Raw genomic sequence first — 15,025 nt, 5'->3', positions numbered from 1 at the left:
AATTAATAAGTTAGTGAATTTTAGTGCTAAATTCTTGATCTACTTATTGGAAGCTCGGTTATATAGACTCATGGTCCCCCCACTAGTTGAGATAATATTGCTTGTAAGACTCATGTAATTGGTTTTGATTAATCAATTATAATTCTCAAATTAGACTATGTCTATTTGTGAATTTTTCACTAAGTAAGGGCGAAATTGTAAAGAAAGAGTTTATAGGGGCATATTTGTTAATTATGATACTTTGTATGGTTCAATTAATAAATATGATAAATGACAATATTATTTAATAATTATTTATAATTATTAAATAGTTAGAATTGGCATTTAAATGGTTGAATTAGGAAATTGGCATTTTTGAGAAAATCAGATACAAAAGGTGTTAAAATTGCAAAATTGCAAAGCCCAAGGCCCAATCCACTTATGTATGGCCGGCCACCTATATGTATATTTTAAGTTGATTTTTTCATTATTTTAATGTCATATAATTCAAATCTAACCCTAGTGGAATGCTATAAATAGATAGTGAAGGCTTCAGGAAAATAACACTTTTCTTCAGACTTTCTGAGTCAGAAAATCCTAAGCCTTCTCTCTCCCTATCTTTAGCTGACCACTCTCTCTCTTCTTCCTTGATAATTTCGAAATCCTTAGTGTATGAGTAGTGCCCACACACATCAAGCAATACCTCAATCATAGTGAGGAAGATCGTGAAGAAAGATCATCAGCAAAGGAGTTTCAGCATCAAAGATTCAGAGAAAGAGATCCAGGTTCAGATATTGATAATGCTCTGCTACAGAAAGGAATCAAGGGCTAGATATCTGAACGGAAGGAGTCATATTATTCCGCTGCAACCAATGTAAGGTTTCTTAAACTTTATATGTGTTTAATTTATCGTTTTAGAAAGTTCATATTTAGGATGTTAATAAACATACTTGTGAGTAGATCTAACATCCTGGTAAAATAATATCCAACAACTGGCCTCAGAGCCATGGTAATTGATTTACTTGCAAGAAATTTGGACTTTAAAACGATTGTTTGTATGTTCTTTGGATGGTATCATGTTGTATTGAGTGTTATTTGATGATTTATTGATGTTTGTGAAATTTTCGTGAAAAATAGTTGTGATTTCGTTTCTGGAATTATTTTTATTGGATAGTATGGAAAAAATTAAGCAAGTTAGCCTTTTACAGAACTCAATTTGGATTTTATTTGAATTAGTTATGATTTTTTGAAGATTTGAAAAAATCGGGGCTGTGCTGATATTTTCCTGCGATCGCAAATCTGTCGGTACAGTTTCGAATTTTTTTGTTTTTCTTCGATTTTTCATGCTTTTTCATGTAATTAACTTCCAATTTTTTGTATGGTTTTGTATATATACTATTACTATTCCTAATTCGATTCTAATTATCATTTTGAATTAATTTAATATTTTTTTAATTTAATTCAAGATATTAGTGTAATTTGAATTCGAATAGAATTAGTATTTATCTTCTTGCTTAAATATCTATCTTATTTTTAAATTTGATTATATCTTATTTTTTTTAAATTTAAGGTCAGATTTTATAAGATATTTATAAAATCTTTTAAGATATTTTTAAAATATCTTATCTTTTAAGATATTTTTAATTATATCTTATCTTTTAAGATTTTTTTTTTTTTAAATCTTTTTAGATATTTTGACCTTATTTAAATTTAAAATAAGATATTTATAATCATGTAATTTTAAATAGATATAAGATATTTTGCTAATTTTTTAAATTTTGTTATTTTATTTATTTATTTATTTATTTTTTTTTGAGAAATAAACTTGTTATTATAAATTAGATATGAAAGTCATTTACAATAACAGAGTTCATTGGCGGAGGTAAAAAATCCGTCCAAAAACAAGTCTCATCCACCCCTAGAGCAAATTTAGCCAAACAATCAGCTGCCATATTAGCTGAGCGCTTAACATGTGAAATTTTTACATTAGGGAAAAAGGATAAAAGACTAGAAATATCTACAATCAAATCTTGAAAAGAAGAGATAGCAGAAGAAGGTTTGCATAAAGCATTAGAAACCCGAAGAGCATCCGTTTCAATTTGTGATATTGGAAGTTGAAGCTGAAGCACCCAGTTTAAACTATGAAACAGTGCAATGGCCTCCATTTCGTGCGAATCGAAACAGCCTACTACTGGTTTAGAGAAGGCAGCTGCTACATGTCCGTTGGAATCTCTGACTAAAGCTCCAATTCCAGTAATTTTCTTGGTTGAGTCGACTGCAGCATCAACGTTAAGCTTTAGCTGACCTGTATCCGGAGGTTTCCAAGGTTGAGGAATTGTTGTAGCAGACGGTTGTATAGCTGCTGCTGCTGTTGGTGAACCAGAATTCTGAGGAGGATGATCTGTACTATGCCTTTGCTGTGCAATGGAGAAATTCTGGTAGTAATTCAAAGCAAAGGAAGATAGAAGCTTGGCAGATTTGGCCCGATTGCCATGAATCACTTTATTTCGTTCAGTCCAAATTGACCACATGATACAAAGAATTTGTTCCATCTCAACCTTAGAGTATATAGAAGACAAATGTACCAGATAGTCACCTTTACGCATTGTTGAAGAATTATTCCAGTCCAGCAGAAAATTAGAGTGCCTCCAGACCGCCCTAGCATATTTGCACCCAAATAAAGCATGTCCTATGGACTCCCAAGCCTGATGACAGATGGAACATGTTGAATCTGAGATTACCTTTCGTTTAACAAGGGCAGTAGCAACTGGAAGAGCCTCATTAAAGGTACGCCAAACAAAGATTTTAATCTTTTGAGGTAATTTCAGCGACCATAGAAACTTCCACCAAGCAGCAGTTGACGATGAAGAACAACTGTTGTCCGAATCTTCAAGTGAAGCAGCGAAATGATACCCAGTTTGAACTGTGTAGATACCCGAGGAGTTAGGATTCCAAATAAGTACATCATCCTTTCGAAAAAAACTCAGAGGTATCGTGAGAATTCGGTCGACATCAGGAGGAGAAAACCACTCATTGAGCAGATTCAAGTCCCAAATCCTCTCATCTGTAATCAAATTAGATACAACTGCTTCAGGTGGACCTGAGTAATGGTATGGTAGAAAAGTGGAATGACCTGGCATCCACGGATCTCTTGAAATGTTCACTCTACAGCCTTCGCTAATTTTCCATCGTAGACCCGCAACTAGTAAGCCTTTACCCCAATGAATTCCTTGCCACGTTAGAGAGGGAGAATGCCCTGGATTAGCTTCAAGTATAGAGTTGTTGGGGTAGTATTTACTCTTCAACACCCTGGCCAGCAATGAATCGGGTTGTTGTACTAATCTCCAAGCTTGTTTGGAAAGCATAGCATGATTAAAGTGAACAAATGAGCGAAAACCCATACCACCACTATCTTTCCGTTTGCATAAAAGATTCCATGATTTCCAATGAATTTTGTTGCCATTCTCATTCAAACCCCACCAGAAATTGGCCATCATAGATTCCAGTTGATTGCAAAAATAAACAGGTAAGCGAAAACAACTCATAGCAAAGGTTGGGATAGATTGAACCACTGCTTTGAGGAGCACTTCGCGCCCTCCTGCGGAAAAGATTTTTTCACTCCAATTATGCATGAGCTTCCAAATTCTCTCTTTAATGTCACTGAACATGCGTTTTTTATCCCTTCCTGAGTATGAAGGCAATCCAAAATATCGTTCATGACATTCACAGATAGGCATGGCAAGTTGTCGATGGAAAAAGATTTGAGCCGCCAAAGTTGTGTTGGGAGAGAAGGACATGACTGATTTATCAGTATTTAAGACCTGACCCGAGGCTCGTTTGTAAATTTCCAAAGATCTTTTAAGAGCAAGGCAGGAAGATTCATTGGCTTGGCAAAAGAGGAGACTTTCGTCGGCAAAAAATAGATGGGAGATGGAAGGAGCATGCCGAGTTAATTTGAAACCCTTGAGATTACCGCTGGTCTCTTCATGTTGAAGTAATCTTGAAAGTCCTTCGGAGCAGATAAGAAACAAATATAGTGAGAGTGGGCAACCTTGCCTAAGACCCCGAGATGGAATAAGAGACCCCAAAGGTTCACCATTCAGCAGAAACGAAAAGCTGTTAGTGCGCAGACAGTTCATAATAAGGGTGATCCATTCACAAGCAAATCCCATTTTAGTCATGACTTCTTCAATGAATCTCCATTCAACACGATCAAAAGCCTTGCTCATGTCCAATTTCAGTGATGCAATACCATTGCGTCCCGTCGTTTTGTTCTTGATAGCATTAACTAACTCAAAGGCTACAAGAATATTGTCAGTTATCAATCGGTTGGGCAAGAAAGCACTTTGTGTATCAGAGATAACAGATGGAAGAACATGTTTGAACCGGTTGACGAGAACTTTGGTGATAAGCTTAGAAACCACATTACATAGGCTGATTGGGCGGTAATCTGAAAGTCGTTGCGGTTTTTTAATCTTTGGTATAAGAGTGATGAGTGTTTGATTGAGATCTGTGGAATCAGCACCATTATTCAAAACACTTAACACAGCTGCTGTTATTAAACCACCAACAGTATCCCAATTATGCTGGTAGAACATGGGAGACATTCCATCTATACCCGGGCTTGTGTCAGGAGCCATTGAATGTAAAGCTAACTCAACCTCGGTCTCAGTGAAAGGTTTGATAAGCTCATGGTTCATATTAGCCGTGACTGAAGTGTGAATGACGTTTAAAGTAGCAGCCAGCGCCTCTTCATCCAAAGTTGAAGCAGTAAAAATGGAGGAGAAATAATCATGGATAGCAGCCAACATACCAGATTTAGAAGTTACCCGATGGCCTCCTTCATTAACCAAAAATTTGATGGAGTTATTAGATTTCCTTGCTGAAGCTTTAGCATGGAAAAATTTAGTGTTACGGTCACCCGCAGACAACCAATCCACCCGAGATCGTTGGTGCCAATAGATTTCTTCTTGCTCTAATAAATCCTCAAGAATTGCTTCAGAGTGCTTCAGATTTTGCACTGTATTAGCCGTACGAGTAGGAGCATTATTCAGAGATTCGACTTGAAGCTGAGCATCAGAAATTTTCTTTCTCATGTTACCATATTTACTGATGTGCCACTTTTGCAAATGATTAGCACAATCACCTAAGTTGGAGATTACAGCTTGTATAGGATTAATGGCAGATGAAGTATTCCAGCAAGAAGCAATAATATCTTTGCTCTGTGAGTCTGAAAGCCAAATTTTCTCAAATCGAAATCTACTAACTCTTTTGTACTGCTGTAGCCGACTACCAACTGGTGCAAAAACAGCGGAAATTGCTCTATGATCCGAACTAAAATAGTCCAAGTGTTGAATGAGAGGTGTGTTAAAAGTGGAGTCCCAAAGGTGATTAATAAAGCACCAATCAAGGCGCTCTTTTATTGTATCAACACCAGTCCTATTTTTGATCCAAGTGTAAGGATCACCTTCAAAAGGAGATTCATGAAGTTTACAATGATCCAAAGCTTTGCGAAAAGCTTCCATTTGTTTCTCATTACGAAGACAGCCCCCCGATTTATCATGATTGGAAAGGATATCATTGAAATCACCAATGGCAAGCCAAGGTAGGGAGGGAGAGACATCAGCCAATCTCTTCAATAGAACCCAGGAATCAGCCTTGTCAATAGCATTCGGAGCCCCATAGAAAGCAGTAAAATGGAAAGTAGCTTCATTATCCTCCTTAATATAGCAATCAAAGAAAGTACGCCCAAAATTAAGTAGAGAAACATCAATACTTGGCTGCCAAAGGAGCATTAAACCACCACTAAGACCAGAACGAGGTGATTCTAAACCATTATTAAAATTCAAAGATTGTCTGAAACGAGAGATGGAGTTTGGAGGAAGTTTTGTTTCCGTAAGAAACAAAATTTGGGGCGATTGTTGTTTAACAAGCAATCGAAGGTGTCTAAATGCGTTCGGGTTCCCCAATCCCCGAGCATTCCAACTCAAGATTTTCATAATGAGTCGCGGGATTGCAAAGCAATCTCCGCGGAGTTGTCAATGAAGCCATCCGAATCCATGACATCACAGGAAACGTTTTGGCCAGAAATTTCTCCCAATGACAAAGGGGAGGGGTCAGCCTGTTACCTTGATTACGGCAGCGTTTAAGAAATTGTCTCATGGTGAGAGAATCATTGTGCCGTTTAGGGGTGGAAGCAGGGGGTAAATTTTCTTTGTTAGCAGCAGCCATAACAGAGAAAGGGTTAGGAAGGATACCCGAAAGTGTAGTGGAGGTTGAAGGAGTGTAAATAGGTTGAGACCGAGAAGATAAATGATTATGAGGAGGGTTAGTAGTAGAGATAACTGGTGTTAATGAGGGAGGGTAAGTAGCTACAGGGTAAATTGGGCGTGATGAAGAGCCAATATCTGGAGAGTATATATCAATTAAAGTAGTTTTGGAGGATGAGTTACTGTGAAAGGATGGTGTAAGTAATTGAGTAGACTTGCTTTGGAAATTGGTAGGGGCAGGAGGCAGTGGGGAAATGGGGGTGGAAGATTGAGGATTATGTTGGTGATGAATGATTGGAGTGTTGTGTGGCAGACTAGAATCAGAGGTCGTTGATGAAGATTCAAGGCCAATAAACGAATTTGGTTGAGGCTTGGCAGCAGAGTGAAGGCGAGGAAAGGTTGAAGTGAAGGTGTTTCGGGCAAGGCGGGTTAATAAAGGCCAAGCATTTCCTTTAGCAAAATCAGTACGATATTTATCGTAACCCGTAGAAGGGAGTTTGGCACCCTTCAACCATGGACCATAGGGAAGGTCATCATCATTACCATCATCCATTCTCTCCATAAATTTGATGCATTTTTCAAAGGGGTGACCAAGCAAACCACACTCAAAGCAAAATTATGGGAGACGCTCAAAACGAAAATCAATCCAAAATTCATCACGAACTTTGGGAAGGCTTATCATACGGCCACGAGGAAGGGGTTTGTTTATTGGCAAATTGACACGAATCCGAAGGAAGGGACCCCAACCCTCATCAAGTGAATCTTCAAAGACATCAATAAACTCTCCAATGAGATTACCCAAAGCTTTTCCAAGCGCCTTTGACTTACTTAAAAAGGGCAATCTATAAATTTGAACCCAAAAAGGGGTGAAGGATAGATCATTCATTGAGACATTCTGCAGAGCACTTGGAGTGTACATTACAATCAGATGGTTTTGGAAATGCCATGGTTCCTTATTCATCACCCTTAATTTGTCACCCACACAACCAAAAGAAACCTTAAATAAATCCTCACCATATGCAGAAATAACAGCAGGAAAACGACCCTTCCAGTGTCCAGACATTTGGTCAATAAAAGATGGCTTATGGACATAGTTCTCTGTAAGAACACGAGCAATGAACATGTGGTTGGAATGTGTGAATGATGAAGCTGTGAAGTCCTGTGGCAGAGTAAAAACAGAGCCTTCCTCTTCCGTAAGAGAAAGGGTAGTGTTGAGAGCAGTAACAATAGGATCCATGATCGGAGTAAAACCAGGCGAAAGATGGAACAACAAGGAACATGAGGTGCAAGGAATACGAAGGAGAAACAAACAGGTTGAAGGCTAAAGGAAAAAAACCCAGAAAAACTGGAAAGGGGAGGGAAAAACAAAGAATTTGAAAGGGAAGTTAGTTAAAAAGAAGGCAAAGGAAGTTAAAATCACTTAACCGTAACAGACCAAAAAAGGCACTTTTTGATATATCGATCTGTTATTTTATTTATTTAAATTACATTTAAAATTTGAAAAAGATATTTATTTATCTTTTCTAATTTTTTATTTAATTTTTATTTATAAAATAACATTTAAAATTTAAAAGTAGTTAGCAAATTTTTGAAATGATATTTAGGTTGGTTGAAACCTAATTTTTCAAAAATTGTAGGTTTAATTTTAAATTTTTATTTAAAATTTCGAATTTTTTCAAATTTTTTAAAAATTTTCGAAATTTTTTATTTTTATTTATTTAATTAATTATTTTCGAAATTAAATATTTAATTTAAAATTAAATAAATCCTACATCCAACTATCCAGCTAACCTTGTTGCAGGAGTATGTGTTTTAGCTTGTTTGTAAGTTTTCAAAACATATTATTACTTGATTGCAAATAGCCATGGTTACTTTTTGCCAGATCTAATGATCTAATGGCTCCCTTGGTCAAGATAATAATTTGTAACAGGTATAATTTACAATCTTCTTTCATCTGTGTATGACCTAGCAACATGATAGGACCCATCCAAAGTGTGCCTGTGTGAGCCTATGTGTTTAATTTGATTATAGATACATATAGGTTGTTGTTGCTAAAATAAATTATCATAGTTCTTGATAGAATTTATTTAGGCCCATTTAGTTATTGGGCTTATTCAATTAATAACAGTTGTTCTTATTAAGGTTAAATTCCTCTCTTTTGGGCCTTGTGTGAGAGTTGGGAGCCATAGAAGTGGGTACGACATACTGAACCCAGCACCCCCTCACACAAACCACCCCAATTGTGAAGGCCCATTTGCCTGATTTGAATGATTGTACTAGGTTAATTAAACTAGTTTAACCTAATAAAATTGATTAGCAACATAATTAATTTCATTTATTTTGAAATTAATTTAAGAAAAATATAGTTTAAAGAATTTTTTATTCTAAGCTAAACTATATGTATTTTCTTGTATTTAATTAAATATAGAATTATAACCATCTAGATTCTTTCTGGAGCTTAATTTAAATTTTTCATTAAATATTCCTATTTAAGTTGATATTTAGTTATCTTCAACTAACCAACTTAAATCTGAATATCTTTTGAATTTCAAATTTCAAAATTAAGTTGAGGAATTTTAGGCATTGGTTATTAAGATTCTTTAGATATTTTTTAAGTTAATATCTTTTCGAATATTAACTTAAAATGGAATATTTTCAAATTAAGTGGTTACAACTTAATTTTTGATATTTAATTAAATTTAAATTTGAAAAATATTTAAGTTCTAGATTTTTTTTTCTAATACAACTTAAATTAGATATTTTTTCAAATTTTGTGGAAAAGATACTTAGTCAAATAAGATATTTTCTAGATAGTTATTTCTAGACTACTTATTATTTCTAATATTAAATAGGAAAATATTATAAATTGTGAAATTAATTATTTATATAATTAATTTTGGTACAATTTATTTTAAGTATATTTTTCCTAGTATTAAACTAGAGATTAATAATTAAGCCTTCTCTACACTTAATTATTTATTTCTTGAATTTAATACATTTAATTAATTTGAAAAATTAAATATCTAAGTTGATTTTTATCATCATACTTAAATATTTCTTTTTCATGACATTTAATTAAATAGAAAATTATTTTTAGTTGAAATTTATTTTTTCAACTAAATTTAAATAATTTTCAAAATATTTTTTTTTTCTTTATTTTATTAATCAATTTTCGAAATTGCATTTCTTAAATGCTAGAATTTCGAATTTTATCTTGAAAAATAGATAAAGTTGTAAATTAATTTTAATTAATTCTTGGATCAACTTATATCAATGATTTTTTCATTTATTGATTAATTTAAAATAAATTGAATTAAAATATATTATTAGAAATTGAATTAATTAGTCAAAGAAAATCTAGATAGGTGATATTTTTGCTTGAAGTATTTTTCTAGTGTATTTAATTAAATAGAAAATTAATATTTAAGTTGATTTTCATCATCATACTTAAATATTTGTAATTTTTCTTATATATTTAATTAAATAGGAAAATTATATCTTTTGTTGTAAATTAATTTTATTAATTAATTTTGGGCCAACATTAAATTAGAATAATTTTTCCAGGATTTATTCTTTATTTTAATATGCATTTTTTCGAAAATTGTATTCTTAAATACTTTAATTTTTCGAAATGCAATATATATTTATAGAAAATCAATTTGAGTTGTAAATTAATTTAAATTAATTTTGTAACAACTTAAATTAAATATTTTTCTAAATATTTATTGGAAATTATTACTAAGATGGAAATAATTCATATTATTACATATCCATCTAAGTAAGATTTATAAATATTAAATTAAAATTTATATTTAGAATTCTTCATTCTAAATTGGAAATTTTAATTAAATAAATATATATTTAAAATAAATAGAATAAATAAAGAGAATCAAAGAAAATACAACTCTTTTTAAATAATGAGCTTTATTATTAAGATATTCGATCTCCATTGTGGGTTTTACACCGCGTTTGTTTTAGTGAGTAATCCTCCCTAATGGAGGAACGTTCATTAGCAATTTCGTACCGTTTAACCTCGCATGATAAGTAGTTTGTAAGTGTTTTGTATGGTATGGATCACCCTAATGGTGGCGACCATACTTGACTTGCAAATTATGAAACAATGGTGGAAGCTCATAAGATAGAATTGCCTTGACTCTCGCCTAAACGGGACAACGCTGAATTCCAATCTTGATCGAATAAAAGGTTGCTAGAATGTTTAACATTTTAGACGAGCTGACAACTCTATTCAATGAATGGTAGCTTTGACTCTCGCCTAAACGGGACACTGATATCAGTTTGTTGAAAACCTTGGAAATTATTTAGGATTGTAAGTTTTAGTATTTTCACTTGTCATTCCTACTTGCTATATGTTTATAATTTCTGAATTAGTGTATGAATTTATATTGAACCATGTTATTTTCTGTTATTAAGTTGTAGTTTAATTTCGAATCTTCATTGTTGGTCTAACATGTTTGTTTTTCTAATGAGATAAATCCCTAATGGATTTTCACCATTAGACATACATAATAGTGTAAGATCTCGAAAGATAAATATTGTATATGCAACATCTAGCTGTTCATCAATTGATGACACCTTAGACTAGTATTTTTACAATATGAAACAAGAAGATTACATAAATAAGATTACTTTGTCTTTCGCTAATCGAAGCATCGTTGGATTCTTATTTATAAACGAAATTATCCTAATTCCTCTTAGCTTATTCATTTCGAATTAGCTTCAAAACATATCATTGGATGAATGGTCTATAAATCATTTCATGTCATTATATTTTCTCTTAAGAAATTAAATGACGCATATGATTATAATCCCGAAATTCTATTCCCAATTGATATAAATCCTCAATCTTAGAAATCTCCTACTTGTAAAGGCAAATCTGACTTAGAGTTTGTATTAGTAGTGGTGGTCCAAGAAAGAATTACTCATTATATTTGGTTGAATTTAAGTCTTTGACTTTAATTTTAGAATCCAAACAGAAATTTTCATATATTTCTAATTCCAGATACAATACAGTTACACTTTCTCAAGTGTTTAATATCCATCTTTTATTAATGGATTCAAACTGTATGGAATATGAGTTAGGTATTCTGTGACCAGGATCTACTTGCACTATTCTAAGAATTCTTTTATAAACCTATTTCATCAAAAGACACTACCATTTTTTTTAATCTATGGCATTTGTATCTTGTTCATAGTGGATTTGACAAGATCAATCTCTGCAAAGAGTTAATATGCCTATATCCACTGAAAGTAGTTCATCTCATTCGCAGATGGATGTACATTCAGGGGTGGATATGAGTTTTTCGTTCTATTCTTAACACGATAACTCTAGATTATACCTTAAGCAAAGAAATTTGAAATGTTTGAAAAATTTCATTAATTTCTAGTAATGGTTAAAACCATTAAGGTAAGTGGTTAAAGATCTTGCGAACTGATAGGGGTGGAGAAATAATTAGTTGATATGCAGTTCAAAGATCATTAAATTGATTTTTGAATTATATCCAAACTTACCTCCCCAGAAATTTCGAGTTGCATATTGATGATTAGTTACTAGTCGTTGCCTAATTCCTTCTATGGTAATACAATTTCAGAATGATGTAATGGTTGTATACTTAATGTAAATCATTACTAGATTCATGGATGACCTAATCAAAATCTTAAGAAAAGCTAGAACTGTTAACCATGGTTTCTTAGCTATTCTAAGTGATTAGGGGTGGACCATCCCATTGTCAATAGATAAGAAAGTGTTTGTTCAAACAAATACTACTTTTCTAAGAAAATGACTAAGTCTGAAAACAAGTAGAAAATAAAGGAGATATTTATTCTTGATTCCAAAAGTGTTCTATCATCTTATATAACATATGATGATCCCACTGCCTCTGTTGTCTTGTCACAACCGAAGAGATTAATACCATTTAGTTTTCTTAGACATAATTCACGGTGCCTTGTCGTAGTGGGAGAGTTTCTAGGAACTCACCTTTATGACTTGGGAGATACTAGTGATTAAAATTCATTGTGAGTTTAAACAAGTAATGGATTGTCAAGATAAGAAACTAAGAAGAAAGCCAATAGAACTATGGTTTAATCCATTCACATGGAGTAACCTAAAGTTTTCTATTACAAGGACATAAAAGGAAATTTTAGTTAATAAGTCTATTCAATGGACTTAACAAAACTTCCTGTTCCTAGTATTATAGGTTTGAGTTTATCTAAACCTATGGCTTGTGGTATACCTGGTAATTACTTACTCTAGTGCAAGCAACTTACTTTAGTAAGATGCTGAAGCATTTTCTTTCTAATGGCAATCTATAGAAGCTTCACAACTTCTTAGGCATAGATTTATCTAAGGAAAAGTCTCAACTATTCCAGAAAAGATAAAGCCATGAAAGAATTTCTTATATCAACAGTGAGAGGTCTTAGATATGCTTTTGCATGCCTTAGACCAGACACCTACTGTTGAGTGGGAGTAATGAGTAGGTATCAGATTAATCCAGGAGAAGAACATTGGAAGACAATCAAGTAAATCCTAAGATTAAGAAGAGGAACTATATGTTAGTCTATAATGGTGTGTTTAAAACTCTTAGACTACACCATATCAGATTTTGAAATTTGCCTTTGTGCTAGAAAGTCTTTCTGATAAGATGGTGGTTACTCTGGGGGTGGAGTAGTGATTTTGGAGAAGTGTAAAAACCTATCTGAAGTCTCTAGGTCTACCAGAGAGAGACTGAATGTTAAAGCTGCAGGAAAGGTACTTATTCAGTCTAAGGAAAGTTCTATACATCTTTGGCACCATTCCAAATTGCCTTAAACACTAGTGTTAATTTCCTGATTAACCAAAAGTAGTTGCCAAAGGTATAGAATCCAGTATCCCAAGAGAGTAGACACATAGAGAGGAATTTCACATTATCAATGATTTTGTGATTAAAGGAAGAGTAATAGTGGAGAAAAGGTTGTGGTTAATTCAACCTTTCAGATCCTATTACGAGGAGTTTACTACTACTACACTTGATTTGTATATCAAGGTGTTGAGATTATTTGAAACGCACTTTTTGTTTTATATTAGTGCAAGTGGGAGTTTGTTGGGTTTTATGCCCTAAATAAAACTCATTTCAATATAATCAGATTTACTTATTAATATAGATCAGAAATAACATTTAATGTTGCATGGTTCACATGATTTATTTCATGATTATATGTACATAATGTATAAATTCATCTGAAACCCTTTTCACATACTTGATCCTGTTTATTGTGCCGTCAACACATTGGAAAGTAAACATGACTATGTAAATAAAGTTTTCCTAGATTTATCAGACATAGGGTTTTACTGATATGATAATCTACAACAGAGTTTACTTGCATTTGGAGAAGTGCTATGTTCTTTCCAGAGCATTGGTTAAAGTAAAGCTCAGGTTGGATGCATGGAGTATGCATCGGAAGGGACCGATATTGAACTTTGACTTAGATTTATTAAATTTACCGTAATATCTATTCAAGTCAATATCGCCTAGTTGATCCTAGATCAAATGATCTTAATCCTGATATGATTAGGCTCAATCTTGAAAGGCTATTCGTGTTCTTTGATTTGTTAGTTAAGCCTACTTTTAGGTTAGGGTGATACGTACATTTTGGGAACACGGTAGTGCAATTGAGTGGGAGCGCTAGCATAAAAATGGAATCTATAGCTTCTATCTGGCGAATAGTAAGCTAAGGATGATCTCCTTCGAGCTTGACCAAACGAACATAAATGGTGGAGTACTCATTTCACATAAGCTGAAATATCATTTATACGGGGTCAAGTGTTTTAAGGAATAAATACATTGTAGGGTGTAACGGTAATTTAATCCCTTTCAGTGTAGATCATTCATATAGAGGATCATTGATCACATTAGGATTATAACAATGGATAACTAATGATGTGTCTATATGGTGGAACATATAGAGCATTCTATATACTGAGAGTGCAATTCTAAGTTCTATGCGTGGATTCAACGAAGAATTAATAAGTTAGTGAATTTTAGTGCTAAATTCTTGATCTACTTATTGGAAGCTCGGTTATATAGACCCATGGTCCCCCCACTAGTTGAGATAATATTGCTTGTAAGACTCATGTAATTGGTTTTGATTAATCAATTATAATTCTCAAATTAGACTATGTCTATTTGTGAATTTTTCACTAAGTAAGGCCGAAATTGTAAAGAAAGAGTTTATAGGGGCATATTTGTTAATTATGATACTTTGTATGGTTCAATTAATAAATATGATAAATGACAATATTATTTAATAATTATTTATAATTATTAAATAGTTAGAATTGGCATTTAAATGGTTGAATTAGGAAATTGGCATTTTTGAGAAAATCAGATACAAAAGGTGTTAAAATTGCAAAATTGCAAAGCCCAAGGCCCAATCCACTTATGTATGGCCGGCCACCTATATGTATATTTTAAGTTGATTTTTTCATTATTTTAATGCCATATAATTCAAATCTAACCCTAGTGGAATGCTATAAATAGATAGTGAAGGCTTCAGGAAAATAACACTTTTCTTCAGACTTTCTGAGTCAGAAAAACCTGAGCCTTCTCTCTCCCTATCTTTAGCTGACCACTCTCTCTCTTCTTCCTTGATAATTTCGAAATCCTTAGTGTATGAGTAGTGCCCACACACATCAAGCAATACCTCAATCATAGTGAGGAAGATCGTGAAGAAAGATCATCAGCAAAGGAGTTTCAGCATCAAAGATTCAGAGAAAGAGATCC

At 33.2% G+C, this 15,025-nt stretch overlaps 1 protein-coding gene across 1 annotated transcript; it reads right to left on the bottom strand.

The window, feature by feature from the left end:
* Window positions 1-1,817: 1,817 nt before the first annotated feature.
* LOC133035959 (uncharacterized) lies at window positions 1,818-6,801 on the bottom strand. Its single transcript, XM_061112413.1, has 2 exons — window positions 6,108-6,801; window positions 1,818-5,806 (listed from the first exon to the last, which is right to left on the bottom strand). Exons 1-2 carry the CDS (start codon window positions 6,799-6,801, stop codon window positions 1,818-1,820), a joined length of 4,683 nt encoding a protein of 1,560 aa, XP_060968396.1.
* Window positions 6,802-15,025: the final 8,224 nt, after the last annotated feature.

Source organism: Cannabis sativa, chromosome 3, assembly GCF_029168945.1.
Source record: "Cannabis sativa cultivar Pink pepper isolate KNU-18-1 chromosome 3, ASM2916894v1, whole genome shotgun sequence".
Lineage (NCBI taxonomy): Eukaryota > Viridiplantae > Streptophyta > Magnoliopsida > Rosales > Cannabaceae > Cannabis > Cannabis sativa.
Note: the sequence above shows the minus strand (reverse complement) of the source record. Positions and strands in the feature narration are given on the sequence as shown.